Raw genomic sequence first — 27,978 nt, forward strand, 5'->3', positions numbered from 1 at the left:
TTATTTGTCTCTTTTGTTTATCCAGCAAATCAATAAAACAGACAGTTTCAATAAAACGGCTTCAGGTTCATGGTGTCCTGATCTCCTGAGTAGCGGCTGTAGTGAACCTACTCTCTGTCCGGCGAAGACCACTTGTACGTAGGGGTCCACCAGGTCTCTGTTCTCCCCTATGAAGGCCTTCTTCACATTGGCCATGATGCTGGTGTTCATCTTGGGAAGGCCCTCAGCTCGGTAGATCTTCACGTAGAACCGCGCCCACTGCCTCTCCAACGGAACTCCCTCTGGAAGCAGGAGGTTCCTGACCAGAAAAAAAAGGTTGAAAAAAATCAGAACCCCTTGATAACATTCTCTGGTCTTTTCTATTTTATGACCTGACCACTCTACAACATTATCTGACCACTAGAACATTGTATAACCCTTTGACATTATTTTGCCTCGATAAAACATTCTCCTACCCCTCTATGTCGTCTTCATCCGTCTCATTGGCTTTGTGGGGAGTCTTGATATTGTCCCCCTTCCCCACCACGGCGATGTCACACTTGATGTAACCTTTGCACCCCGCTGTGATGTCATCAGGGTCCGACAGCATGGCCCACTTGTGGTAGAACTGGTGCTCTGTGACACAGGTGTCAACAAATCATCTATTAATTCAAACAATTAATCATAATGTATCCTTATAAGAGGTTCTGAGACATTATGGGTCCAGTCTCAGCACCCTTACCAGGCTGGGAGTAGACTGTGCCAACATCTAGCTTGAAGGTGCCAACCAAGGTACCACTCCGCAGCAGGTTCTTGGAGTGGATCACCTAGTGAAAGACAGAGGAGAACATATAGAATATACTGCAAACATATGCGCTACATTAGATCTGCCATAGAGACTGTTCATCTTGGTGTTGTTTTGGAGGCAGTTGAGTGGAGTAGGGTTGGGTTCATGATCATAGGCTGCTACTGTAAAGAGAAAGATTGAGTAGGTGTGTGTGTGACTGTGTGCGGGTATAAGATATGTATGCCACTTACTGAGAGCTTGAGGATCTTGTCAAACATGACATCTGGTGGGACGTGGAAGTCAAAGACAAAATACTGTGGGGAGAAGATAAGACATTATGAGATGTGACAAATACCTTAGCCTTACTCTCTGTCAAATGACCCATGTTGTACCTTGGGAGGATCATTCCATTGTGTTCAGGAGATTCAAAGGATTCAAAGGTTCAATTGAATAAATCAACCTGATAATGATTCACGGATCATGGACACAACAGACATGTTTCTACAGAATACAACCAATGATGATTAAATGAACATACTTTCAGCATCGGTTGAATCAATTCTGTGTAGCGTCCAGGTTGATCTTACATAATACAAGGGTAATTAGTACTGATTAACATGCTTTTCACCCTAGCTGGATCAGGGCATCGACTGAATAATGCTTTCATGTTTTGCTCAGCCTCCCTCTCATGAAATAAGAGTGTAATGTGTAGAGCCCTGCTGAGCCCTTACAGGCAGAGGCTTTGATCTGAACAGAACCAGCCTGGTGTTGAGACTCTGGACTGAGCCAGCCTGGTGTTGAGACTCTGAACAGAGCCAGCCTGGTGTTGAGACTCTGGACTGAGCCAGCCTGGTGTTGAGACTCTGGACAGAGCCAGCCTGGTGTTGAGACTCTGGACAGAGCCAGCCTGGTGTTGAGACTCTGAACAGAGCCAGCCTGGTGTTGAGACTCTGGACTGAGACTGGCTGCTCTTCTCACAGTTTCAACTCGATTACACACATACTATAGAAGAGAGGGAGGGATAGAGAGAGAGAGACAGAGAGACAGAGGAGAGGGAGGAGTCGAGGGAGGGAGGGAAGGAGGGACAAAGAAAAAGAAAGTGGGAGAGAGAGAAAGCGAGAGATATATATAGAGAGAGAGGGAGGAGGCGAGGGACAAAGAGAAAGGGGGAGATAGAGAGAGAGATAGAAAGAGAGAGAGACGCACTTACCTCATTGTAATAGGGGCAGTTGGTGGATTCCTTCATGGAGGTGTACTTCTTGTCTTCCCCAATCTCCACACAGACCACAGGGTCCATGTTTAGGCCTACCAGCTGCCTGGCCTCGACCACTGTGATGCTAATCTAATACGTTGCAAAATACAGAACATTTTCTTAAGGAAACAGGTTTTTCGGAAATCCCGGTTGGAGGATTATAGGAGTCAGAAGGGAATAAGCAGGTAGGTAATATTCTAGCCGGGATTCATGCACCATAACAAAAGGGTACCAAGCAAGACAATCAATATGAAAAGTCAAACTGGATGTTTTGACTAAAGAGGCAACTCCTGTCCCTGAAGGTTAATTATACCTTTATACCTTTACTAAAGAGCCCAGCACAGTGCAAGGCACACATAGTCTGTGCTGTGAACATCTCGGTGTGCAGAGTTGTGGTTTGTGGTCACAGAGACTGGTACATGAATGTATATAGGCCAGTGTGCTGTTGCTGGCAGGGGAGAGTAGCCGCAGCCTGAAGTTAGGCTTCATTAATGAGCTGCTAGCTTTTGTTCTAACCACCCAGCCTTCACACTATGCCCTATCCATTCATCCCTACTGGAGTCAGTCAATTGGGATCCTAATAAAATCCAAGAAAAAAAAACCTCTCTCCACGAACTGCAGCAGCTATTGTTTAGTGGAGCTAAGGATGCATAGATACAGTGAAGACAAACACACACAGCTGGCAGGGGTAGGGTTAAGCCTTGTCTGCCTTTAGGGGCTAGTTGTTAAACAAACTGGACAGGCATGGTTACATTTGACCACAGTGTATACAATATACATTTCCAGCAGTGACTGTAGTCGTGGTAATTCCTTTCCTCCTCTCACCTGGTAATCCACAGGCCTCCCAGAACTAGGTTCCATCTTGATATCAGGCTTTGACCTGAGAGCGTCAAGAAGACACAAACCAGAGCAGTTGACTATTTACTCAATTTGGTATAGTGTGGGTTATAAACATGAATAAGAGTGTCATAAAGGGTCAATGAATCGTGGCACGAACAGATGTAGAGCAAGTACACAGTACACTGACCTCTTGTTGGAGACATTGGTGGTGACGGCAGTGACGGACGCCAGGGAAATGCAGTCTGGGTCCAGACCCCCAAACCCTCCCAGACGCAAGGCCTTCCTGTCCAGGTCCTCCATGTCCAGGGTGGCTGGCTCATCTGTGGGGTGCCATCACAATAACCCATGGGAGTTTATGCCAAGGCGTTGGCAACCCTCCTGGAGATTCACTGGGATATCTCTGCTCTAACACACCTGATTCAGCTTAACAAGGTCTGGAATATCAGCTGATTAGTAAAAGTCTACTCCCATTATCAAGGTCTGGATAATAAGCTGATTAGTAAAAGCCTACCCTCATTATCAAGGTCTGGATAATAAGCTGGTTAGTAAAAGCCTACCCTCATTATCAAGGTCTGGATAATAAGCTGATTAGTAAAAGTCTACCCTCATTATCAAGGTCTGGATAATAAGCTGGTTAGTAAAAGCCTACCCTCATTATCAAGGTCTGGATAATAAGCTGGTTAGTAAAAGCCTACCCTCATTATCAAGGTCTGGATAATAAGCTGGTAAAATAATAAGGTCTGGATTAAGGTTAAAAGCCTACCTCATTATCAAGGTCTGGATAATAAGCTGGTTAGTAAAAGCCTACCCTCATTATCAAGGTCTGGATAATAAGCTGATTAGTAAAAGCCTACCCTCATTATCAAGGTCTGGATAATAAGCTGGTTAGTAAAAGCCTACCCTCATTATCAAGGTCTGGATAATAAGCTGATTAGTAAAAGCCTACCCTCATTATCAAGGTCTGGATAATAAGCTGGTTAGTAAAAGCCTACCCTCATTATCAAGGTCTGGATAATAAGCTGATTAGTAAAAGTCTACCCTCATTATCAAGGTCTGGATAATAAGCTGGTTAGTAAAAGCCTACCCTCATTATCAAGGTCTGGATAATAAGCTGGTTAGTAAAAGCCTACCCTCATTATCAAGGTCTGGATAATAAGCTGATTAGTAAAAAGCCATTATCAAGGTCCTCATTATTCAAGGTCTGGATAATAAGCTGGTTAGTAAAAGCCTACCCTCATTATCAAGGTCTGGATAATAAGCTGATTGGATAATAAAGCCTATCAAGGTCCTCATTATTAAGGTCTGGATAATAAGCTGGTTAGTAAAAGCCTACCCTCATTATCAAGGTCTGGATAATAAGCTGGTTAGTAAAAGCCTACCCTCATTATCAAGGTCTGGATAATAAGCTGGTTAGTAAAAGCCTACCCTCATTATCAAATAATAAGCTGATTAGTAAAACCCTCATTATCAAGGTCTGGATAATAAGCTGGTTAGTAATAAGCCTACCCTCATTATCAAGGTCTTAAGTGGTTAAAAGCCTACCCTCATTATCAAGGTCTGGATAATAAGCTGGTTAGTAAAAGCCTACCCTCATTATCAAGGTCTGGATAATAAGCTGGTTAGTAAAAGCCTACCCTCATTTATCTGGATAATAGGTCTACCCTCATTATTAAGGTCTGGATAATAAGCTGGTTAGTAAAAGCCTACCCTCATTATCTGGTTAGTAAAGCCTACCCTCATTATCAAGGTCTGGATAATAAGCTGGTTAGTAAAAGCCTACCCTCATTATCAAGGTCTGGATAATAATCTGGTTAGTAAAAGCCTACCCTCATTATCAAGGTCTGGATAATAATCTGGTTAGTAAAAGCCTACCTGTTTTGTCAAGGTCTGGATAATAAGCTGGTTAGTAAAAGCCTACCCTCATTATCCCTCATTATCTACCCGTTTTGTCAAGGTCTGGATAATAAGCTGGTTAGTAAAAGCCTACCTGTTTTGTCAAGGTCTGGATAATAAGCTGGTTAGTAAAAGACTAACCTTTTTTTCAAGGTCTGGATAAACAGCTGGTTTGTAAAAGCCTACCCTCATTATCAAGGTCTGGATAATAAGCTGATTAGTAAAAGCCTAACCTTTTTTTCAAGGTCTGGATAAACAGCTGGTTTGTAAAAGCCTACCAGTTTTGTCAAGGTCTGGATAAGGCGCTGATAAGTAAAAGCCTACCCTTTTTTTCAAGGTTTGGATAATCAGCTGGTTAGTAAAAGCCTACCTTTCTTGTGGTCATCTCTGGAGCTCTTGGTCTTGTGGAGCTTCATGGCTGAGAATACCCCTTTCCCTGCTCTGATGGAGGAAGACAAGAGGAGAAATAGAAAGAAACTACTGAAATCCGACACAGTGAAATCAGGTCAAATATCTGGGAAGAGCTCCCACTTTTGGACTAATGGCAAAGACAATTTCCCAAATTTCATGAACTGCTGTCATTATGCTGTCATTAGGAGGACTTTGCTGACTCTCTTAGTTAACCTTTATATTCATCTAAGGAGGAGGTCATTCAACAAAGAACCATGTGAGTACATGATGAAAACTGACAGTAACTAACTAAACCCTACCCCAACGTAACACACTGCACCATCAGGATGGAAACATTTAGCAGAGATGAACATCGCATTGATGAGACAGTCTCCAAACTCCCCGACCCCCATCACAATAGAAACCAGGGGTGTCCAAACTCCCCGACCCCCATCACAATAGAAACCAGGGGTGTCCAATAACACCACACAGTTATTACAGAGGATCACATATCACCACCACAACAAAGGCTGTGATGTCACTGCCGGACCGGCAAATGAAGGGCCTTAATAATTAAAAATGATGTGCGTGACCGTCCAATTAGCTGCGGATATGGATACATGTCAGATAGAAGATGAAAGGGAGGTTTTCAATTTGTCTGCTCAAGCATTCTAAAGTGAAGCAGTCAATCAGAGTGAAATGTCTGCTTTCTGTCTTTTCTTTCATTAATTCACTGATATCTATCTAACCCTCTTTTGATAAGAACCAGAAAATGAAGGAGATCAAATGGAATGGTCTTTTAAGAATAGATATCATATTACACCCTATTCAATATAACAGGTTTGGGAGGATAAATTGGAAATGGAAAATCCTTCAGAAAAGAGGCAAAATTATTTAGACTACAAAAGACTTAGCAACTGTTCACTCAAGGCTGGTGTCTATAAGGCCAGGTTCAAGGTGTAGCTATAGTTCTCCTAATCATTTCAAATCAAGTTCAAACACGTTGAAGGCAGAACAGACTTACATTTTTTTTAAACAATCAAAAAATATGAATGGAAAGCCTTGGAAGTCTTGCTTCTGTGTGTTCAACTGACAAGCATATCGAATCACCTAGCAACTGTGCTACTATCCTGCCGTCTATTATTGACCATCTAACAATGCAAATATTTAGATTGTAATATTTGTAAAAACAAAACCAATAGCACCTCAAAACAACCCAAGAATAGAATAATCAGGTGTTGACTACAGCCTCAATCAGATGAACAGATATTTAAGCAGCTCAAGTGGTTCATACATACCCTGGGTCCAAACCCAGCTCGGGATGACAACACTAGCACCCTCTCGCCCTGCTGCTCAGCAGAATACGCTTCACTCATTCACTCTATTCCATATTAGCAGTTCCTTCCATTGACAAGTAGGTCAAGAGGTACACAGGGAGGAAAGGAGACAGAGGAGGGAAAGGAAGAGGCAGGTGAGAGGATGAATCTGAGGCTGGAGGAGATACAGTAGTGCAGAAGCTGCTATAGGGTTGGGGAGGAGGGAGCAGGGAGGAGGGAGAAGGGAGCAGGGAGCAGGGAGGAGGGAGGAGGGAGCATGGAGGAGGGAGGAGGAAGGAGGGAGCAGGGAGGAGGAAGGAGGGAGCAGGGAGGAAAGAGAAGGGAGCAGGGAGGAGGGAGGAGGGAGCAGGGAAGAAAGAAGAGGGAGCAGGGAGGAGGGAGCAGGGAGGAAAGAGGACGGAGCAGGGAGGAGGGAGGAGGGAGAAGGGAGCAGGGGGAGGGAGAAGGGAGCAGGGAGGAGAGAGAAGGGAGCAGGGAGGAAAGAGAAGGGAGCAGGGAGGAGGGGAGGAGGGAGCAGGGAAGAAAGAAGAGGGAGCAGGGAGGAGGGAGCAGGGAGGAAAGAGGAGGGAGCAGGGAGGAGGGAGGAGGGAGCAGGGGAGGAGAAGGGAGCAGGGAGGGAGAAGGGAGCAGGGGGAGGGAGAAGGGAGCAGGGAGGAGAGAGAAGGGAGCAGGGAGGAGGGAGAAGGGTGCAGGGAGAAGGGAGAAGGGAGCAGGGAGAAGGGAGCAGAGAGGAGGGAGCAGGGAGCAGGGGGAGAGAGCAGGGAACAGGGAGAAGGGAGCAGGGAGCAGGGATGAGGGGAGGATGGAGGAGGGAGCAGGGAGCAGGGAGGAGGGAGAAGGCAGAAGGGAGAAGGGAGCAGGGAGGAGGGAGACGGGAGCAGGGAGGAGGGAGAAGGGAGCAAGGAGGAGGGGGAGGGAGCAGGGAGGAGGGGGAGGGAGCAGGGAGGAGGGAGCAGGGTGGAGGGAGCAGGGATCAGGGAGGAGTGAGGAGGGAGCAGGGAGGAGGGAGCAGGGAGGAGGGAGCAGGGAGAAAAGAGGAGGGAGCAGAGAAGGAAGGAGGGAGAAGGGAGCAGGGAGGAAAGAAGAGGGAGAAGGGAGCTGTCACCAGGGATGAAAACTAACAGAGAAATGGGCTCAATACACTTTAACACCCTGTAACAAAGAGACCAAAGAGACACTCTAAGAAAGTTCCCAACACTACAACAGAAAAGCATAGAAAAGCATAGAGCCGACTGAGTGATATACACTTCTCTATTCCTCTTTTTCCACCCTTCTCATTTCCTTTACTGTGCCAAGTACATAGTGAATGCAGATGGGGAATAAGAGAGTAGCTAACCAACATCATTATCTTTAGAGAGAGGCCGTGTCTGAGTGAGAGAAAGACAACAGAAATTGATTGGAAGGCTTTCGGATTTTTGCCGTTGTTGTTTAATCAGTGACCCGGTGTCTCTAGTTTAATAATGGAGAGGGTAGAGATGGGGCTGTGTGAGACTGGATGAAAGATCAGTGAGCAGGCAGAGAGATGGGGTGATGCAAGGTGGAAATGAAAAAGTGACTGAACTTCAGTAAAGGGTCGATCTGAACAAATAGAAGTAGATGAATCTGCTAGAAGGGGAATTGATCCACTGAGGTGATGGAATGAATGATGTCTTATAAAGTATAAACAAGTACTAAAGGGAGTGCTATGAAGTCTTAATGAGCAAAGCTCTGTGTGACAAAGTACCTGTTTGTCTGTCCTTCTTTTCCCTTTGAACTGAAATGGGAAGACAAACCCAACAAGTAACAACTATACATGAATATGTCATCAAAACACTGCAAATCAAACCAATCAAATCACACCAAACCAGTCAAAACCACACAAACTGTATGCTTGAATCAGGTTGCAGAGTAGTCTCAGTCAAGCCATCAACTACCAAGGTATGTGCAGCATGGCACCATAGCCCACTAGTGCTTCAGCTTCAGAACCACATAGTCCAGGAATAGAACTTCCATAGCAGACTCAGCAAACAAATAATCCCCACAGCAGATCACTACAGCAGTACAAACTGAGAGAATCATAGTCTGATGCTGCATTGGGCTACAGCCCTTTGCAGTAAGCATGGAGCATGTGTTCTTAAACCCATCAAACCAACATCAATAACTGATCAATAACTCGCCCTCTGCTACTGACCATGACGGTTAATACTGATCATTATTATGGTGTGATTTGTCACCATTGTTCACCAAAGCAATATTTTGTGTTCAGTATTGGTAAATAATTAACAAGAGTGCTCTTGTAGTTTTATCATGACTCATGAGGTACATAATAAGAGAATGAACAGCAATCCTATCTGGTACTCTGATAATGTCTCAGTACTGTTACTTTCAGAATCTGACTCGTAGGATCAATAAAACATAATTAGCTTTGTAGCAATATTGACACTGAGAGTTAGAGTTGAGAGAGAGAGAGAGTGAAAGGAGAGAGAGAGTTGAGAGAGAAAGAGAGAGAGAGTGAAAGGAGAGAGAGAAAGGAGAGAGAGAGAGAGAGTGAAATGAGAGAGAGAGTTGAGAGAGTGAAAGGAGAGAGAGTGAAAGGAGAGAGAGTTGAGAGAGAGAGAGTGAAAGGAGAGAGAGAGAGTTGAGAGTGAAAGGAGAGAGAGAGTTGAGAGAGAGAGTGAAAGGAGAGAGAGTGAAAGGAGAGAGAGAGAGAGAGAGAGAGAGAGAGGCAGAAAAGAAAGAATGGACAGTGTAAGAGAAAATCAAACTAGGGAAATTGAATATAAATACAGAAAAAAATAATTGAACTGCAGGTCATCAATAACGAACCGCCCCAAAGCTCTGTTCTGCTCTGCTGGCTCTGCTGAACAGAGCTGAATAGCCTCTCTCCCAAACACACACACACAGTGTTCTCTCAGGAGTGTCCCGTGATCAGACAGTCAGACAGTGATCAGGTAAACCTGAGAACCAGAGCAGTGGTTATTATTTGAGCAATATTATTTATTGGGATGACTGGTAGCCCAGTGGTTAGTTACATGTTGGACTAGTAACCGAAATTTTGCAAGATCAAATCCCTGAGGTGACAAGGTAAAAATCTGTTGTTCTGCCCCTGAACAAGGCAGTTAACCACCTCTGCTATTCAGCCTCTCCACTGTTCCTAGGCTGTCATTGAAAATAAGAACATGTTCTTAACTGACTTGCCTAGTTAAATAAAAAATACTTATCCCTGGAAAAGTTTTTCTAAATCTCTATTTTAAATACAATTATGATACAAGACTTTCCTTCTCCTCTGTGTATTTGTAATAAGAGCAGTATTCTGGGCTGCTGTGGTATTTATTTCTTCATTAGTGTCACACATTAAGTGGCTAAGTAAGTGGCTAGAACAATCAGTGGGATGCTGCTGAAATCTTGAAATCATGAAAGAGAAACAGCATTCCATTAGTATTTGCATGTGCAGATACCTACTTGTTGGAGATGTAAATAATTGTATTTTTTATTTTTATAATATGTTTATTATTTTACAATAAAAAATCAAATAAAAAAGACAGCAATACTAACAATGACATTCATTGTACTGTTGAATGGGACGGCCAATTTAGAGGACAAAACAAAACTTAACTCACACATACACAAAATAAAACAACATCCTATTAGGTGGTACATGTATAAGAAGACAGCATATAGTCATTACAAGCAGTGTAGTTAAGCCACAAATAGATATTGAGTGGAGTCCAGCACAGAGTGGCAGCAGATCGTCAGCCCAGTTATGAGGCGGGACTAGACCATTTATCCAGTATCGGCTGACATATTTTGTAAAACATTGGACTTCTATTGGAGGTATTGTATCGAATATTTTCCATATGTATTACATTCCCTAAATCCCGTAACCACATTTCAAAGGTGGGTACAGTCTCCAGTTTCAAAATTGCAATATGAGCCTTTTGGTTAATAGAGTACAAAGAGAGACAGCTTTCCCTTCGTGGTTATTCCCATCAACTGTACCAAACAGAGCGGTCATTGGGTCTGGGGCTAGAACTCTATCAAAGGCTCTAGATAAATAATAAAAAATGAGAGCCCAGTAAACATGTAACTTAGGACATGTCCAGAATAAGCGGGTCAACGTCCCCTCATCCTGCTTGCACCTCTCACACAGTGGTGAGGTGTCCGGGAATATTTTATGCAGTTTTACTTTTAAGTAATGTAACCTGTGTATCACCTTAAACTGTACAAGGTTGTGTCTGGCATTCACTGAACTGTGGTTTATATTCCTGAGAGCTTCTACCCAGTCCTCATCTGAGATTTCTGACCCAAGTTCTTGTTCCCAAGCCCTTTTAATGGTGTCTGTGGATACCTCTATGTGGGCCTGTAGCACATCATACAGTCTAGAGACAGACCCATTTGAATGGGGTTTGACAAGGATCAAGCTATCTAATGTAGGACTATTTGGCTTCATGCCATACTGTGGGATATGTGTCCTTACGAAGTTCCTGATTTGGAGGTATCTGAAAAAATGTGTTGTTGGCATGTTGAACTTTCCCTGTAATTGTTGAAATGAAGCTAACTGACCATCTATGTATAGATTACCAATTGTTGTGAGCCCCTTCTCCCTCCACTGTGAAAACACCACATCATCCAATACGGGGTGGAAAGCATGATTCAGGCAAATCGGGCTGTCAATGTATACAGTGGGTATGTTAAGAAAATACCTCATCTGTTTCCAGATCCTAAGCGTATGACAAATGACCGGGTTAGAGTCATAAGTGGATTTTTTCACATATGATTGGCTATTAACAAGTGCAGGGAGTGAGGAACGTTGACAGGAGGCCTGCTCAATCAAAAGCCATGCAGGCATATCCTTCTGTCTCATCGCAGGTAAGCTTTCCCTCCAGAAAGACACAATGTTCAGATTAGCAGCCCAATAATACAGTTTAAAGTGAGGAAGGCCAAAGCCCCCCTCTATTTTGTACTTGCATAAATGCTTCTTTGAAATTCTGGCTGCCTTGTTATCCCATAAAAATGGAGTTACTATTGAATCCAGTTTCTTAAAATGGCTTTGTGGTATGAAATTGGGTAGACATTGGAAGAGGTAAAGAAACCTGGGTAGGACAACCATTTTAATAGCGTTTATACGACCAACCAAGGAGATAGGCAGAGTTTTCCAAAAATCTATATTTTGTTTAAGCTGATATATTTTCATGTCCCAATTCACTTTCAATAGCTGATCAAGGTCTCTTGTCACTACAATGCCAAGGCTTGTGAACTTGTCCATCACTGTTCTAAACCGGGTAGATTGCAGAAATTGCATATCCACAGGCCGTGATATTGGCAATAACTCACTTTTTTGCCAGTTTATCTTGTAGCCAGAGAAGGAGCCAAATGTGTTTATCAAGTTAAGTAAGGGTGGAATAGAAGTTTTAGGTTTGGACAAAAACAAAAGAACATTGTCTGCATATAGGGAAATTTTGTGCTGTGTGTCCTTTATTTTAACAGAAGCTATATCGGCACATGCCCGAATGCGAGTAGCAAGGGGTTCCATGGCTATAGCGAAGAGAGCAGGCGAAATAGGGCACCCCTGTCGGCACCCCTTGAACAAGCGGAATGACTGCGACATTTCTTGATTGGTTACCACGGACGCCATTGGGTGTGCATAAATAATTCTTATCCAATTAATAAATTCCTTCCGAACGCGAAGTGCTCCAGAACCGACATCATATATTTCCCCTCAATCCGGTCAAACTCCTTCTCTGCATCAAGAGCTATTACCACTGCCTCAACCTTATGATCGTGATACATTACGTTGAAAAGACGTCTCAAATTGTAGTGTATATGTCGGCCCGGGATAAAACCTGTCTGGTCAGGGTGTATGATGTCAGAAATGTATGTTTTCAATCGGTTTGCCAATATCTTTGTCAACACCTTGTTTTCTATGGGGAGTAACGACACGGGGCGATAAGACGACATCTCCATGGAATCTCTATTTTTTTCAAGATCAGTGCTATTGTAGCCTCATACAGTGTTTGTGGGAGTTTGGCATTTTCTTTGGATTGTTTAAACATTCGCAACATAAGTGGAGCTAGACTGGCACAGTACTTCTTATAGAATTCTATTACATATCCATCGGGCCCAGGGGCCTTGCTGTTTGGAAATTGTGCTATCGCTGTGTTAATTTCCTCCAAAGTTATCCCTGCATCGAGTGCAGAAGCTGCCCCCCTGTCTAGTTTAGGAAGTTCACATTCAGCGAGAAAGCGTTCCATAGTTTGTGGATCAGTAGCATCGCATTTTGATTGGTATAGCTCTGAGTAAAACTGCGCAAAGCATTTATTAATCTCCTGCGGATCTGTTACTATTTTACCCTTGTCTTTTATTTTGTGAATAGCTCTAGATGCCTGTACATGCCTTAGCTGTCTTGCTAATAATTTATGTGGTTTGTCACCCAGTTCAAAATAACTTTGTTGCGTTCTAGCAAGTAAAGAGCCCACCCGTTTCGAAAGGATGGTATTGTATTCATATTTTAACTTTGTGATCTTCTCAAGGACTGTATACGAGGAATTCGTCCTAAAAACGTTCTCCTGTTCCCCTAACTCTCTTTCAATTTCTCTTAGCCTAGTATTGGCGCGTTTCTTCCTCTCTGATGTATAAGAAATAATGTAACTTCTAATCACAGCCTTTAGAGATTCCCAAAGGGTGGAGTCGTCAACATCCCCCGTGTCGTTAGTTCCGAGGAAAAAGGCAATCTGCTCCTTCAAATACTGACAAAAAGCCTCATCTTTCAGCAGGTATGCGTCTAAGCGCCACGGTCGCCGACCTGTCGACATATTGTCGAGTTTCAGCACCATGGACACAGGAGAGTAGTCCGTAATTAGAATAGGGTGATAGGTAACCGACTCAGCTGCTGAAATTAGTTTGGAGTCCAACAAAAAATAGTCATTTCTGGAATATGATAAGAGCGTCTGCTAAATTACTTAAATGTAAATGTAATGATCTGATGAAAAGAAAGAGTAATCCCTGTCTGTTGGGTGCGTCAGTCTCCAAATATCGACAATGTTAAGGTTTGTCATCAATGTATTTAGACAGACACTGGCATTTGATTGCTGAAGTGACCCTGATAGCTGTTTATCTAAAAGAGGATCTAACGTATAGTTAAAGTCCCCTCCAACAATAACACTTGTATCCAAGATATTTGGTATGTCCTTAAATAGTCCTTAAAACCCTTTGAAAAAATAATGGATCATCGAAGTTGGGTCCATATAAATTGACCAAGGTTAGTGGTTTCGAATTCAGTGTACCAGCCACAATAATATACCGACCATTAGGATCTGAAATCGAGGATGAGTAAACAAACGGAATGTTTTTCCTTATCAGGATTGCTACCCCTCTCGCTTTTGCATCAAAGTTAGACTGGTATATCTGACCGATCCAGCCGACTCGTAGCTTGGCCTGAGCGGAGCGTTAAATATGAGTTTCTTGAAGAAACACTATGTCAGCACCCAGTGATTTAAGATGAGAAAAAACCTTAGCTCGTTTCACCACATGCCCTAAGCCATTACAGTTCCAGCTGACTATCTTTATTCCACCTGGTCTACTCTGTGCTCTGTCACTATGTGGCATTTCTTATTTTAGAGCAAATTGTTGCTGTCATACAAAACTAAGAAGAAAAACGTCATTACAGTTCCAGCTGACTATCTTGTCATGCCACCTGTACTAATAATAAACGTGAACATAAAACACAGACCCCATCCCCCCTCCCGTCCCTTTACTGAGTGACTTCCCCAAACGAAGCACTCCTTGGCTAACACACAAACCTTAGGGTGTCTAGACATACAGCTTGAACTAACTCGTTGTCTATAGATGCTCCGCATATACGCTAATATTAAATAACACTTAACACTTAACTCTCACGTTAGGGGGTGAGTGGCGCAAAAACATGATGTGCCAAACAATGCTATATTAGCCACAACATCTCACCAATCATAAGTCCCAAATTCTGATCTTCTAATCGAAAAGCCATAGTCCGGAAATCCAAACACATTCCTGGCCTGTATTTGGTCATTTAGCCGGCTGACACAGCCGTTCTGTATCCACAGCCAGGGAGCGTGCTTGTCAAGAACAGATCGGCCTCTTTTGGGTTGTCAAACGTACGTGTTGATCCTTCGACTGTCACCTTAAACCGGGCTGGGAAGAGGAATCCATATTGGATGTTGGCCGCCCTGCATTTGTTGCGTACCTCATCATACTCTTTCCGTTGGTTCCTCACCTCCAAGGTAAGATCTGGGTAGAAAGACACCCTGAATTTAAGGGGGAACTTTTAACTAGCCAGCTACTTCCGGGTTGGAGCGAGCGGGCGCATCCGCACTTCGGTCCGCAGGTAGTATAACTTTTCATTACATTTCATTATAGTACAACGGTTTGATTTGTCTAATCTTAGCAATTTCTTCTTAGCTAGCTACATAGCCGTCTTTGTATCAAAGATAATTGCGTAATTATCGTATTTCGTCGTCCTAACGTAGTCTACACTGCTATCTGCCCAGCAGCTAGCCAGCTAGCCAGCTAGCAAACGTCCACCGTCTACCGAATAGCAGCACTGTAAAAACTATTACACTCAACTGAACGACTTGATTAGTGTAGTGTTAGCTAGCTACATAGTTGTCTTTGCTGTCTTCGTATCCAAGATAATTGTGTAGTTTAGAGTGTGTAGTCTTAGAGTGATTATCTTAATTTACCGAGGTTAGCTAGCCAGCTATTTGTCGTCCTTAATGTAGGAGACACTGCTAGCTAGCCAACAGCTAGCCAACGTCTACCGAATAGAACTTCCTCACTCAACAACCAGGTCGCATTCCGCTTCGCTCCACAGGTAGTATCACATTTTCATTTCATTTCATTACAGTACAACGGTTTGATTTGTTTGATCGTAACTAGCTACATAGCTAGCTACATAGCCGTCTTCGTATCAAAGATAATTGTGTAGTCTAGAGCGATTTTCTAGGTTAGCTAGCCAGCTATTGTCGTTCTTTTAACGCAACGTAACGTAATCAACACTGCTAGCTAGCCAGCTAGCCCCCGAATAGCAGCACTGTAGAAACTATCACACTCAACGGAACGACTTGATTAGTGTAGTGCCAACAACGCAGCCACTGCCAGCTAACCTACAAAGTCAACAACGCAGCCACTGCCAGCTAGCCTACTTCAGCAGTACTGTATTATTTTAATCATTTTAGTCAATAAGATTCTTGCTACGTAAGCTTAACTTTCTGAACATTCGAGACGTGTAGTCCACTTGTCATTCCAATCTCCTTTGCATTAGCGTAGCCTCTTCTGTAGCCTGTCAACTATGTGTCTGTCTATCCCTGTTCTCTCCTCTCTGCACAGACCATACAAACGCTCCACACCGCGTGGCCGCGGCCACCCTAATCTGGTGGTCCCAGCGCGCACGACCCACGTGGAGTTCCAGGTCTCCGGTAGCCTCTGGAACTGCCGATCTGCGGCCAACAAGGCAGAGTTCATATCAGCCTATGCCTCCCTCCAGTCCCTCGACTTCTTGGCACTGACGGAAACATGGATCACCACAGATAACACTGCTACTCCTACTGCTCTCTCTTCGTCCGCCCACGTGTTCTCGCACACCCCGAGAGCTTCTGGTCAGCGGGGTGGTGGCACCGGGATCCTCATCTCTCCCAAGTGGTCATTCTCTCTTTCTCCCCTTACCCATCTGTCTATCGCCTCCTTTGAATTCCATGCTGTCACAGTTACCAGCCCTTTCAAGCTTAACATCCTTATCATTTATCGCCCTCCAGGTTCCTCGAGAGTTCATCAATGAGCTTGATGCCTTGATAAGCTCCTTTCCTGAGGACGGCTCACCTCTCACAGTTCTGGGCGACTTTAACCTCCCCACGTCTACCTTTGACTCATTCCTCTCTGCCTCCTTCTTTCCACTCCTCTCCTCTTTTGACCTCACCCTCTCACCTTCCCCCTACTCACAAGGCAGGCAATACGCCGACCTCATCTTTACTAGATGCTGTTCTTCCACTAACCTCATTGCAACTCCCCTCCAAGTCTCCGACCACTACCTTGTATCCTTTTCCCTCTCGCTCTCATCCAACACTTCCCACACTGCCCCTACTCGGATGGTATCGCGCCGTCCCAACCTTCGCTCTCTCTCCCCGCTAATCTCTCCTCTTCCATCCTATCATCTCTTCCCTCTGCTCAAACCTTCTCCAACCTATCTCCTGATTCTGCCTCCTCAACCCTCCTCTCCTCCCTTTCTGCATCCTTTGACTCTCTATGTCCCCTATCCTCCAGGCCGGCTCGGTCCTCCCTCCCGCTCCGTGGCTCGACGACTCATTGCGAGCTCACAGAACAGGGCTCCGGGCAGCCGAGCGGAAATGGAGGAAAACTCGCCTCCCTGCGGACCTGGCATCCTTTCACTCCCTCCTCTCTACATTTTCCTCTTCTGTCTCTGCTGCTAAAGCCACTTTCTACCACTCTAAATTCCAAGCATCTGCCTCTAACCCTAGGAAGCTCTTTGCCACCTTCTCCTCCCTCCTGAATCCTCCTCCCCCTCCCCCTCCTCCTCTCTGCAGATGACTTCGTCAACCATTTTGAAAAGAAGGTCGACGACATCCGATCCTCGTTTGCTAAGTCAAACGACACCGCTGGATCTGCTCACACTGCCCTACCCTGTGCTCTGACCTCTTTTCTCCTCTCTCTCCAGATGAAACGCGTCTTGTGACGGCCGGCCGCCCAACAACCTGCCCGCTTGACCCTATCCCCTCCTCTCTTCTCCAGACCATTTCCGGAGACCTTCTCCCTTACCTCACCTCGCTCATCAACTCATCCCTGACCGCTGGCTACGTCCCTTCCGTCTTCAAGAGAGCGAGAGTTGCACCCCTTCTGAAAAAACCTACACTCGATCCCTCCGATGTCAACTACAGACCAGTATCCCTTCTTTCTTTTCTCTCCAAAACTCTTGAACGTGCCGTCCTTGGCCAGCTCTCCCGCTATCTCTCTCAGAATGACCTTCTTGATCCAAATCAGTCAGGTTTCAAGACTAGTCATTCAACTGAGACTGCTCTTCTCTAACTCTCTCTCCTCTGCTCTCATCCTTCTAGACCTATCGGCTGCCTTCGATACTGTGAACCATCAGATCCTCCTCTCCACCCTCTCCGAGTTGGGCATCTCCGGCGCGGCCCACGCTTGGATTGCGTCCTACCTGACAGGTCGCTCCTACCAGGTGGCGTGGCGAGAATCTGTCTCCTCACCACGCGCTCTCACCACTGGTGTCCCCCAGGGCTCTGTTCTAGGCCCTCTCCTATTCTCGCTATACACCAAGTCACTTGGCTCTGTCATAACCTCACATGGTCTCTCCTATCATTGCTATGCAGACGACACACAATTAATCTTCTCCTTTCCCCCTTCTGATGACCAGGTGGCGAATCGCATCTCTGCATGTCTGGCAGACATATCAGTGTGGATGACGGATCACCACCTCAAGCTGAACCTCGGCAAGACGGAGCTGCTCTTCCTCCCGGGAAGGACTGCCCGTTCCATGATCTCGCCATCACGGTTGACAACTCCATTGTGTCCTCCTCCCAGAGCGCTAAGAACCTTGGCGTGATCCTGGACAACACCCTGTCGTTCTCAACTAACATCAAGGCGGTGGCCCGTTCCTGTAGGTTCATGCTCTACAACATCCGCAGAGTACGACCCTGCCTCACACAGGAAGCGGCGCAGGTCCTAATCCAGGCACTTGTCATCTCCCGTCTGGATTACTGCAACTCGCTGTTGGCTGGGCTCCCTGCCTGTGCCATTAAACCCCTACAACTCATCCAGAACGCCGCAGCCCGTCTGGTGTTCAACCTTCCCAAGTTCTCTCACGTCACCCCGCTCCTCCGCTCTCTCCACTGGCTTCCAGTTGAAGCTCGCATCCGCTACAAGACCATGGTGCTTGCCTACGGAGCTGTGAGGGGAACGGCACCTCAGTACCTCCAGGCTCTGATCAGGCCCTACACCCAAACAAGGGCACTGTGTTCATCCACCTCTGGCCTGCTCGCCTCCCTACCACTGAGGAAGTACAGTTCCCGCTCAGCCCAGTCAAAACTGTTCGCTGCTCTGGCCCCCCAATGGTGGAACAAACTCCCTCACGACGCCAGGACAGCGGAGTCAATCACCACCTTCCGGAGACACCTGAAACCCCACCTCTTTAAGGAATATCTAGGATAGGATAAAGTAATCCTTCTCACCCCCTTAAAAGATTTAGATGCACTATTGTAAAGTGGCTGTTCCACTGGATGTCTTAAGGTGAACGCACCAATTTGTAAGTCGCTAAGAGCGTCTGCTAAATGACTTAAATGTAAATGTAAATGTATCCCCTGGTCTGGGGATAGTGCAGCCGTACAATGAATGGCCTTGGTGGCCCGCCCTTGGCCGGCTTCGTTGCCTGAGATCTGTGTGCGCGGTCGATCAGGATGGCCGTTTGAAGAGTTCACTCCCCAGCAGGGCCGGTATCAGCTCCGAGACAAATTCAGTGAGTTTCCCTTTCTCAGTGTCCTCCTGGATGCCACATATTCGGATGTTCTGGCGTCTTGAATGCGACTCGAGCATTTCCAGTCGGGCTTTCAGGGTTTTGTTGTCATTTTTTAACGTTGCGCACTGTTTCTCTATGTCTCTATGGCCTCGTGATCGACTGTCGTTTGCTCAACCTCATGCACCCTTCTCTGAGTTGCCTTCACAGTTTCGGCCAAAGTCCCAATACTCTTTGAGATATCAGCCAACCTTGTGTCCACCTTCTTGCTTAGTGAGTTTATGGCAGCCAGTATGTCACTTTGCGTAGGCTCTGTGGGGGACTCTTGGAAGCTTGCCTCTTCAGCTAACTCCTCGTGGGTTGGCGACGTTGAAATTGGTTCGTTGTCTATCTCATTCAAGTTATCTTGTTTAGCGATCCCTTTTCTGGTGCCTTTTCCCTTTTTCATATTTGTTTGAAGATATAGGTCGTGAGAGGTTAAGATAAATACTAATTTGTTTCAAAATGGAGTGGGGCTCTAGCAAAGCATGTCTACTCCATAGCACACTCTCTAGCGCCCCCCAGGTGTAAATAATTGAACGCCTAACAAACGATGACAGAAAGAGAAAGAGAGAAATAACGGGAGGAGGAAGAGAGATTTGAGAGAAACAATTCAGCAGTTGACTGGGGAAGGAGGGAGGAGGAAGGAGGGAGGAGGAAGGAGGGAGGAAAGGCTGAATAACTTTCAACAGGCTTTCTCTGAATACCCCTCTGTTTTAATATGTTAATTCTGCTCAACCCCAAAAGAGTCTGGTATTGAGTGGTGATCTATTCCCACACCATGGCTTTGGACAGGAAGTCAGGGAGGGTCATTCAGTCAGTCAACATGTGGGAGGAACACAATGGCACATAATGCACAGGCAATACACCACAGCAAGACACTACAAAACACAAAACACTGCACTCAGACAGAAGCCATTGAGGGAAAACAGTGACATAAAACACAACACGGAACATTGAGTTGTAAGAGATTCTTGCAATCTAAAGTTACCTCTACAACTATAGCATTTGATGTCTACAACTAAAGCTCTATAAGTACTTCAAACAAGACACAGCTTCAAACCAAGAACACATTGCTACAGTAGCAATCAAAGACTCCAGAACATTCTACCAGTGCTACTGTAAGTTCACATAGACCTCATATGAATAAAGACCCTTAAGTCTACGTTAAAGACATAAAATACTTCCTAGATCTGTCATTTGTTGGCACTGCCGTGTGATACACTGATACAGATGAAAAGACTCCACAACACAACACCATCACAATGCTGTTTGATGTGCCACCAACCTGTTGCATTGTGGGTATGATCAAAGGTGCCCTTTGAAAGCATGACGACCCCAGGCTGGCACAGAATGAGCTTGCTTACATCCCAACACAAAACGAACAAAATGATTGAACGAATTGAACAAAAGCTTAACCAAATTAACATTCAAAATAATCCCTGCCTCGGTTTCCTCCGCTTTGCAAAGGAATACATGTTATGTAAGTTTACACCAGCTCCTGACAGAGCTGGTGTAACTGCGTCAGGTTTGAAGGCCTTGCTCGCATACGCCTTTTCAGTTCTGCCCACAAATTATCTATAGGATTGAGGTCAGGGCTTTGTGATGGCCACTCCAATACCTTGACTTTGTTGTCCTTAAGCCATTTTGCCACAACTTTGGAAGTATGCTTGGGATCATTGTCCATTTGGAAGACCCATTTGTGACCAAGCTTTAACTTCCTGACTGATGTCTTGAGCTGTTGCTTCAATATATCCACATAATTTTCCGTCCTCATGATGCCATCTATTTTGTGAAGTGCACCAGTCCCTACTGCAGCAAGAGTCAGACCCACCCCCACAACATGATGCTGCTGGTTGGGATGGTTTTCTTCGGCTTGCAAGCATCCCCCTTTTTCCTCCAAACATAACGATGGTCATTATGGCCAAACAGTTCTATTTTTGTTTCATCAGACCAGAGGACATTTCTCCAAAAAGGACGATCTTTGTCCCCATGTGCAGTTGCAAACCGTAGTCTGGCTTTTTTATGGCGGTTTTGGAGAAGTGGCTTCTTCCTTGCTGACTGGCCTTTCAGGTTATGTCGATATAGGACTCGTTTTACTGTGGATATAGATACTTTTGTACCTGTTTCCTCCAGCATCTTCACAAGGTCCTTTGCTGTTGTTCTCGGATTGATTTGCACTTTTCGCACCAAAGTCCATTCATCTCTAGGAGACAGAATGCATCTCCTTCCTGAGCGGTATGATGGCTGCGAGGTCCCATGGTGTTTAACTTGCATACTATTGTTTGTACAGATGAACTTGGTACCTTCAGGCGTTTGGAAATTGCTCCCAAGGATGAACCAGACTTGTGGAGGTCTACAATTTTGGCTGATTTCTTTTGATTTTCCCATAATGTCAAGCAAAGAGGCACTGAGTTTGAAGGTAGGCCTTGAAATACATCCACAGATACACCTTCAATTGACTCATACTGTAAATTAGCAGAAGCTTCTAAAGCCATGACATCATTTTCTGGAATTTTACAAGCTGTTTAAAGGCATTGTCAACTTAGTGTATGTAAACTTCTGACCCACTGGAATTGTGATACAGTGAATTATAAGTAAAATAATCTGTCTGTAAACAATTGTTGGAAAAATGACTTGTGTCCTGCACAAAGTACATGTCCTAACCGACTTGCCAAAACTATAACAAGAAATTGGTTGAAAAACGAGTTTTAACGACTCCAACCTAAGTGTACGTAAACCTCCGACTTCAACTGTAGTTCACGGACCAGAAATACATCCTTCTGGAGTGGCAGAGAAGGGGGCAAAGCCTGGAGCTGTGTTCCCATGTGGTTCAGTTGATAGAGCATGGCACTTGCAATGCCAGTGATGTGGGTTCAATTCCCAGGGGGGACCAGTACACACATGTATGCACTGGCTGCATCCCCTTTGACTTCAGAATGCAGTTTCCTCTTCAAGAGGCCAACACTTGACTCCTCTGATGTGAAAAACTACTGATAGGTATCTCTTCTTCATTTTCTTTCCAAAACACTTGAGCATGCCGTCTCTGACCAACTCTCTTGCTATCTGTCTCAGAAGAATATTCTTGACCCTAACCAGTCAAGCTTCAAGACGGATCACTCAACAGAGACGGCTCTTCTCTGCATGTGTCACGGAGGCTCTCCACACTGCTAAAGCGCTCATCTCTGCATGCCTGGCAAATATCTCAGCTTGGATGTCGGCCCACCACCTCAAGCTCGACAAGACAGAGCTGCTCTTCCCCCCGGGGAGGCCTGCCCTCTCCAAGACCTCTCCATCACAGTTGACAACTCCACGGTGTCCCCCTCTCAGAGTGCAAAGAACCTTGGCGTGACCCTGGACAACACCCTGTTGTTCTCTGCACACATCAAAGCAGTGACTCGCTCCTGCAGGCTCATGCTCTACAACATTCTAGACCCCACACAGGTGCTAATCCAGGCACTTGTCATCATCTCCTGTCCGGACTAGTGAAACTCACTGTTGGCTGGGCTCCTGCTTTTTATATTTTAGACTTTTTATTAAACCTTTGTTTACCTAGGTAAGTCAGTTAAGAACAAATTCTCATTTAAAATTACAGCCTACCCCAGGCCAAACCCGGACGATGCTGTGCCAATTGTGCACCGCCCTACGGGACTCCCAATCTTGTCCGGGATGTGATACAGCCTGGATCTAACCTGGGACTGTAATGACACCTATTATACTGAGATGCAGGGCCTTAGACCACTGCGCCACTTTTTAAAATGTATTTTACCTTTATTTAACCAGGCAAGTCAGTTAAGAACAAATTCTTATATTCAATGACGGCCTAGGAACAGTGGGTTAACTGCCTGTTCAGGGGCAGAACGACAGATTTGTACCTTGTCAGCTCGGGGGTTTGGACTTGCAGCCTTCCGGTTACTAGTCCAACGCTCTAACCACTAGGCTACCCTGCCGCCCCGGCAGGGAGCCTTGTGCTATCAAAACCCTGCAACTTCTCCAGAACACAGCCAACTGGTGCTCAACAGTCCCAAGTTCTCCTATGTCACCACGCTCCTCCGCACACTCCACAGGCTTCCAGACGAAGCTTGCATCCACTAAAAGACCATGTCACTTGCAAGAGGAACTGCCCCTCCCTACCTTCAGGCTATGCTCAAAACCCTACACCCCAACCCGAGCATTCCATTCTGCCACCTCTGGTCTCTTGGCCCTCCCACCCCTATCTTCACCCCAGTTCCAATTCAGCCCAGTCCAAGCTCTATTCTGTCCTGGCAGTCCAATGGTGGAACAAGCTTCCCCCTGAAGCTAGGACAGCAGAGTCCCTGCCAATCTTCCAAAAACTTCTGAAACCCTACCAAGAGTATTTTACATAATCCGACAGCACCCCCCCTCACACTACCTCCTTAGCTATTTTAAGATTAATGCACTAACTGTAAGTAGCTCTAGATAAGAGTGTCTGCTAAATGACTCAAATGTCACTGTAAACTGGTGTGTGTGCGCGTGCGTGCGTATGTTTGTGTGTGCGTGTGTGTGCGTGTGTGTGTGCAATCAAAGGGATAGAGAGCAATTAAAAGGCCAGTGAAACCCCTCTCATTTTCCTTATCACTTTACCATGGTAGCTCAGACCTGAAGACCGCACACGCACGCACACACACACACACACACACTCCATCTCTCTTTTATCCTTTGTCTATGCCAATGTCAGAAGAACAGAAGTCCTCCTTCCTAAACTGTACCAATGTTGGAATTTGGGATGACCTTTAAACCACATGTAATGCTATCATTACAGACAGGGTGGTCTAAGTTGCACCAGTAAACTACACAGTCTTCATCTTCTGTTTGATATGTACTGTACAAGGCTCCAACTCTCATTAACTCTGACCCAAATCTGGCTGCTCAATAAGGTTAGGATTATGTCTCTTAGCCTTCTGCTTCTCCCCTGATCTATTGTACGGTAGGCAATAAAACCATCTTAATGAATCTCCCACACACCAGATTCCTCTAGCAATAAAAACATCTTAATTAACAGTCTATTGACTGGAAGTATAACTTGAGCTTGAGCTTTCTCCTAGGTAGAGGACAGACACTTCAAAACCTTATTCCTTATGATACATTTTTTTCACTGCCTGTTTTGCCATTTATGAATGTGTTATTCAATGGGTTTAAAATCGCTAAATTATCCATTGTATGACCATCTTAATACAGTTCCATATGCTAGCCTGGTAATAAAACCATCTTAATACAGTTCCATATGCTAGCCTGGTAATAAAACCATCTTAATACAGTTCCATATGCTAGCCTGGTAATAAAACCATCTTAATACAGTTCCATATGCTAGCCTGGTAATAAAACCATCTTAATACAGTTCCATATGCTAGCCTGGTAATAAAACCATCTTAATACAGTTCCATATGCTAGCCTGGTAATAAAACCATCTTAATACAGTTCCATATGCTAGCCTGGTAATAAAACCATCTTAATACAGTTCCATATGCTAGCCTGGTAATAAAACCATCTTAATACAGTTCCATATGCTAGCCTGGTAATAAAACCATCTTAATACAGTTCCATATGCTAGCCTGGTAATAAAACCATCTTAATACAGTTCCATATGCTAGCCTGGTAATAAAACCATCTTAATACAGTTCCATATGCTAGCCTGGTAATAAAACCATCTTAATACAGTTCCATATGCTAGCCTGGTAATAAAACCATCTTAATACAGTTCCATATGCTAGCCTGGTAATAAAACCATCTTAATACAGTTCCATATGCTAGCCTGGTAATAAAACCATCTTAATACAGTTCCATATGCTAGCCTGGTAATAAAACCATCTTAATACAGTTCCATATGCTAGCCTGGTAATAAAACCATCTTAATACAGTTCCATATGCTAGCCTGGTAATAAAACCATCTTAATACAGTTCCATATGCTAGCCTGGTAATAAAACCATCTTAATACAGTTCCATATGCTAGCCTGGTAATAAAACCATCTTAATACAGTTCCATATGCTAGCCTGGTAATAAAACCATCTTAATACAGTTCCATATGCTAGCCTGGTAATAAAACCATCTTAATACAGTTCCATATGCTAGCCTGGTAATAAAACCATCTTAATACAGTTCCATATGCTAGCCTGGTAATAAAACCATCTTAATACAGTTCCATGTAATAAAAAACCATCTTAATACAGCATATGCTAGCCTGGTAATAAAACCATCTTAATACAGTTCCATATGCTAGCCTGGTAATAAAACCATCTTAATACAGTTACATATGCTAGCCTGGTAATAAAACCATCTTAATACAGTTCCATATGCTAGCCTGGTAATAAAACCATCTTAATACAGTTCCATATGCTAGCCTGGTAATAAAACCATCTTAATACAGTTCCATATGCTAGCCTGGTAATAAAACCATCTTAATACAGTTCCATATGCTAGCCTGGTAATAAAACCATCTTAATACAGTTCCATATGCTAGCCTGGTAATAAAACCATCTTAATACAGTTCCATATGCTAGCCTGGTAATAAAACCATCTTAATACAGTTCCATATGCTAGCCTGGTAATAAAACCATCTTAATACAGTTCCATATGCTAGCCTGGTAATAAAACCATCTTAATACAGTTCCATATGCTAGCCTGGTAATAAAACCATCTTAATACAGTTCCATATGCTAGCCTGGTAATAAAACCATCTTAATACAGTTCCATATCCTAGCCTGGTAATAAAACCATCTTAATACAGTTCCATATGCTAGCCTGGTAATAAAACCATCTTAATACAGTTCCATATGCTAGCCTGGTAATAAAACCATCTTAATACAGTTCCATATGCTAGCCTGGTAATAAAACCATCTTAATACAGTTCCATATGCTAGCCTGGTAATAAAACCATCTTAATACAGTTCCATATGCTAGCCTGGTAATAAAACCATCTTAATACAGTTCCATATGCTAGCCTGGTAATAAAACCATCTTAATACAGTTCCATATGCTAGCCTGGTAATAAAACCATCTTAATACAGTTCCATATGCTAGCCTGGTAATAAAACCATCTTAATACAGTTCCATATGCTAGCCTGGTAATAAAACCATCTTAATACAGTTCCATATGCTAGCCTGGTAATAAAACCATCTTAATACAGTTCCATATGCTAGCCTGGTAATAAAACCATCTTAATACAGTTCCATATGCTAGCCTGGTAATAAAAATAAAACCATCTTAATACAGTTCCATATGCTAGCCTGGTAATAAAACCATCTTAATACAGTTCCATATGCTAGCCTGGTAATAAAACCATCTTAATACAGTTCCATATGCTAGCCTGGTAATAAAACCATCTTAATACAGTTCCATATGCTAGCCTGGTAATAAAACCATCTTAATACAGTTCCATATGCTAGCCTGGTAATAAAACCATCTTAATACAGTTCCATATGCTAGCCTGGTAATAAAACCATCTTAATACAGTTCCATATGCTAGCCTGGTAATAAAACCATCTTAATACAGTTCCATATGCTAGCCTGGTAATAAAACCATCTTAATACAGTTCCATATGCTAGCCTGGTAATAAAACCATCTTAATACAGTTCCATATGCTAGCCTGGTAATAAAACCATCTTAATACAGTTCCATATGCTAGCCTGGTAATAAAACCATCTTAATACAGTTCCATATGCTAGCCTGGTAATAAAACCATCTTAATACAGTTCCATATGCTAGCCTGGTAATAAAACCATCTTAATACAGTTCCATATGCTAGCCTGGTAATAAAACCATCTTAATACAGTTCCATATCCTAGCCTGGTAATAAAACCATCTTAATACAGTTCCATATGCTAGCCTGGTAATAAAACCATCTTAATACAGTTCCATATGCTAGCCTGGCAATAAAACCATCTTAATACAGTTCCATATGCTAGCCTGGTAATAAAACCATCTTAATACAGTTCCATATGCTAGCCTGGTAATAAAACCATCTTAATACAGTTCCATATGCTAGCCTGGTAATAAAACCATCTTAATACAGTTCCATATGCTAGCCTGGTAATAAAACCATCTTAATACAGTTCCATATGCTAGCCTGGTAATAAAACCATCTTAATACAGTTCCATATGCTAGCCTGGTAATAAAACCATCTTAATACAGTTCCATATGCTAGCCTGGTAATAAAACCATCTTAATACAGTTCCATATGCTAGCCTGGCAATAAAACCATCTTAATACAGTTCCATATGCTAGCCTGGTAATAAAACCATCTTAATACAGTTCCATATGCTAGCCTGGTAATAAAACCATCTTAATACAGTTCCATATGCTAGCCTGGTAATAAAACCATCTTAATACAGTTCCATATGCTAGCCTGGTAATAAAACCATCTTAATACAGTTCCATATGCTAGCCTGGCAATAAAACCATCTTAATACAGTTCCATATGCTAGCCTGGTAATAAAACCATCTTAATACAGTTCCATATGCTAGCCTGGTAATAAAACCATCTTAATACAGTTCCATATGCTAGCCTGGTAATAAAACCATCTTAATACAGTTCCATATCCTAGCCTGGTAATAAAACCATCTTAATACAGTTCCATATGCTAGCCTGGTAATAAAACCATCTTAATACAGTTCCATATGCTAGCCTGGTAATAAAACCATCTTAATACAGTTCCATATGCTAGCCTGGTAATAAAACCATCTTAATACAGTTCCATATGCTAGCCTGGTAATAAAACCATCTTAATACAGTTCCATATGCTAGCCTGGTAATAAAACCATCTTAATACAGTTCCATATGCTAGCCTGGTAATAAAACCATCTTAATACAGTTCCATATGCTAGCCTGGTAATAAAACCATCTTAATACAGTTCCATATGCTATATAAAACCAAAAACCATCTTAATACAGTTCCATATGCTAGCCTGGTAATAAAACCATCTTAATACAGTTCCATATCCTAGCC

General features: G+C 43.7%; 1 protein-coding gene across 11 annotated transcripts in view; it reads right to left on the reverse strand.

Moving 5' to 3' along the window:
• LOC115118250 (otoferlin-like) overlaps window positions 1-27,978 on the reverse strand; it is an 86,255-nt gene that overhangs the window by 53,637 nt on the left and 4,640 nt on the right. For 10 of the 11 annotated variants that reach the window (XM_065026280.1, XM_065026275.1, XM_065026270.1 and 7 more), the window contains exons 2-9: window positions 5,122-5,192; window positions 3,046-3,178; window positions 2,844-2,898; window positions 1,977-2,108; window positions 1,018-1,080; window positions 722-806; window positions 456-615; window positions 112-298 (exon numbers count right to left, since the gene is read on the reverse strand). In XM_065026280.1, the coding sequence (XP_064882352.1) occupies window positions 112-298; window positions 456-615; window positions 722-806; window positions 1,018-1,080; window positions 1,977-2,108; window positions 2,844-2,898; window positions 3,046-3,178; window positions 5,122-5,192 (886 nt within the window). Of the gene's footprint in view, window positions 1-111; window positions 299-455; window positions 616-721; window positions 807-1,017; window positions 1,081-1,976; window positions 2,109-2,843; window positions 2,899-3,045; window positions 3,179-5,121; window positions 5,193-6,439; window positions 6,696-27,978 lie in introns of those variants that run through there. The other variant, XM_065026278.1, reaches the window with a different exon arrangement.

The sequence above is a fragment of the Oncorhynchus nerka genome, linkage group LG13 (assembly GCF_034236695.1).
Source record: "Oncorhynchus nerka isolate Pitt River linkage group LG13, Oner_Uvic_2.0, whole genome shotgun sequence".
NCBI lineage: Eukaryota > Metazoa > Chordata > Actinopteri > Salmoniformes > Salmonidae > Oncorhynchus > Oncorhynchus nerka.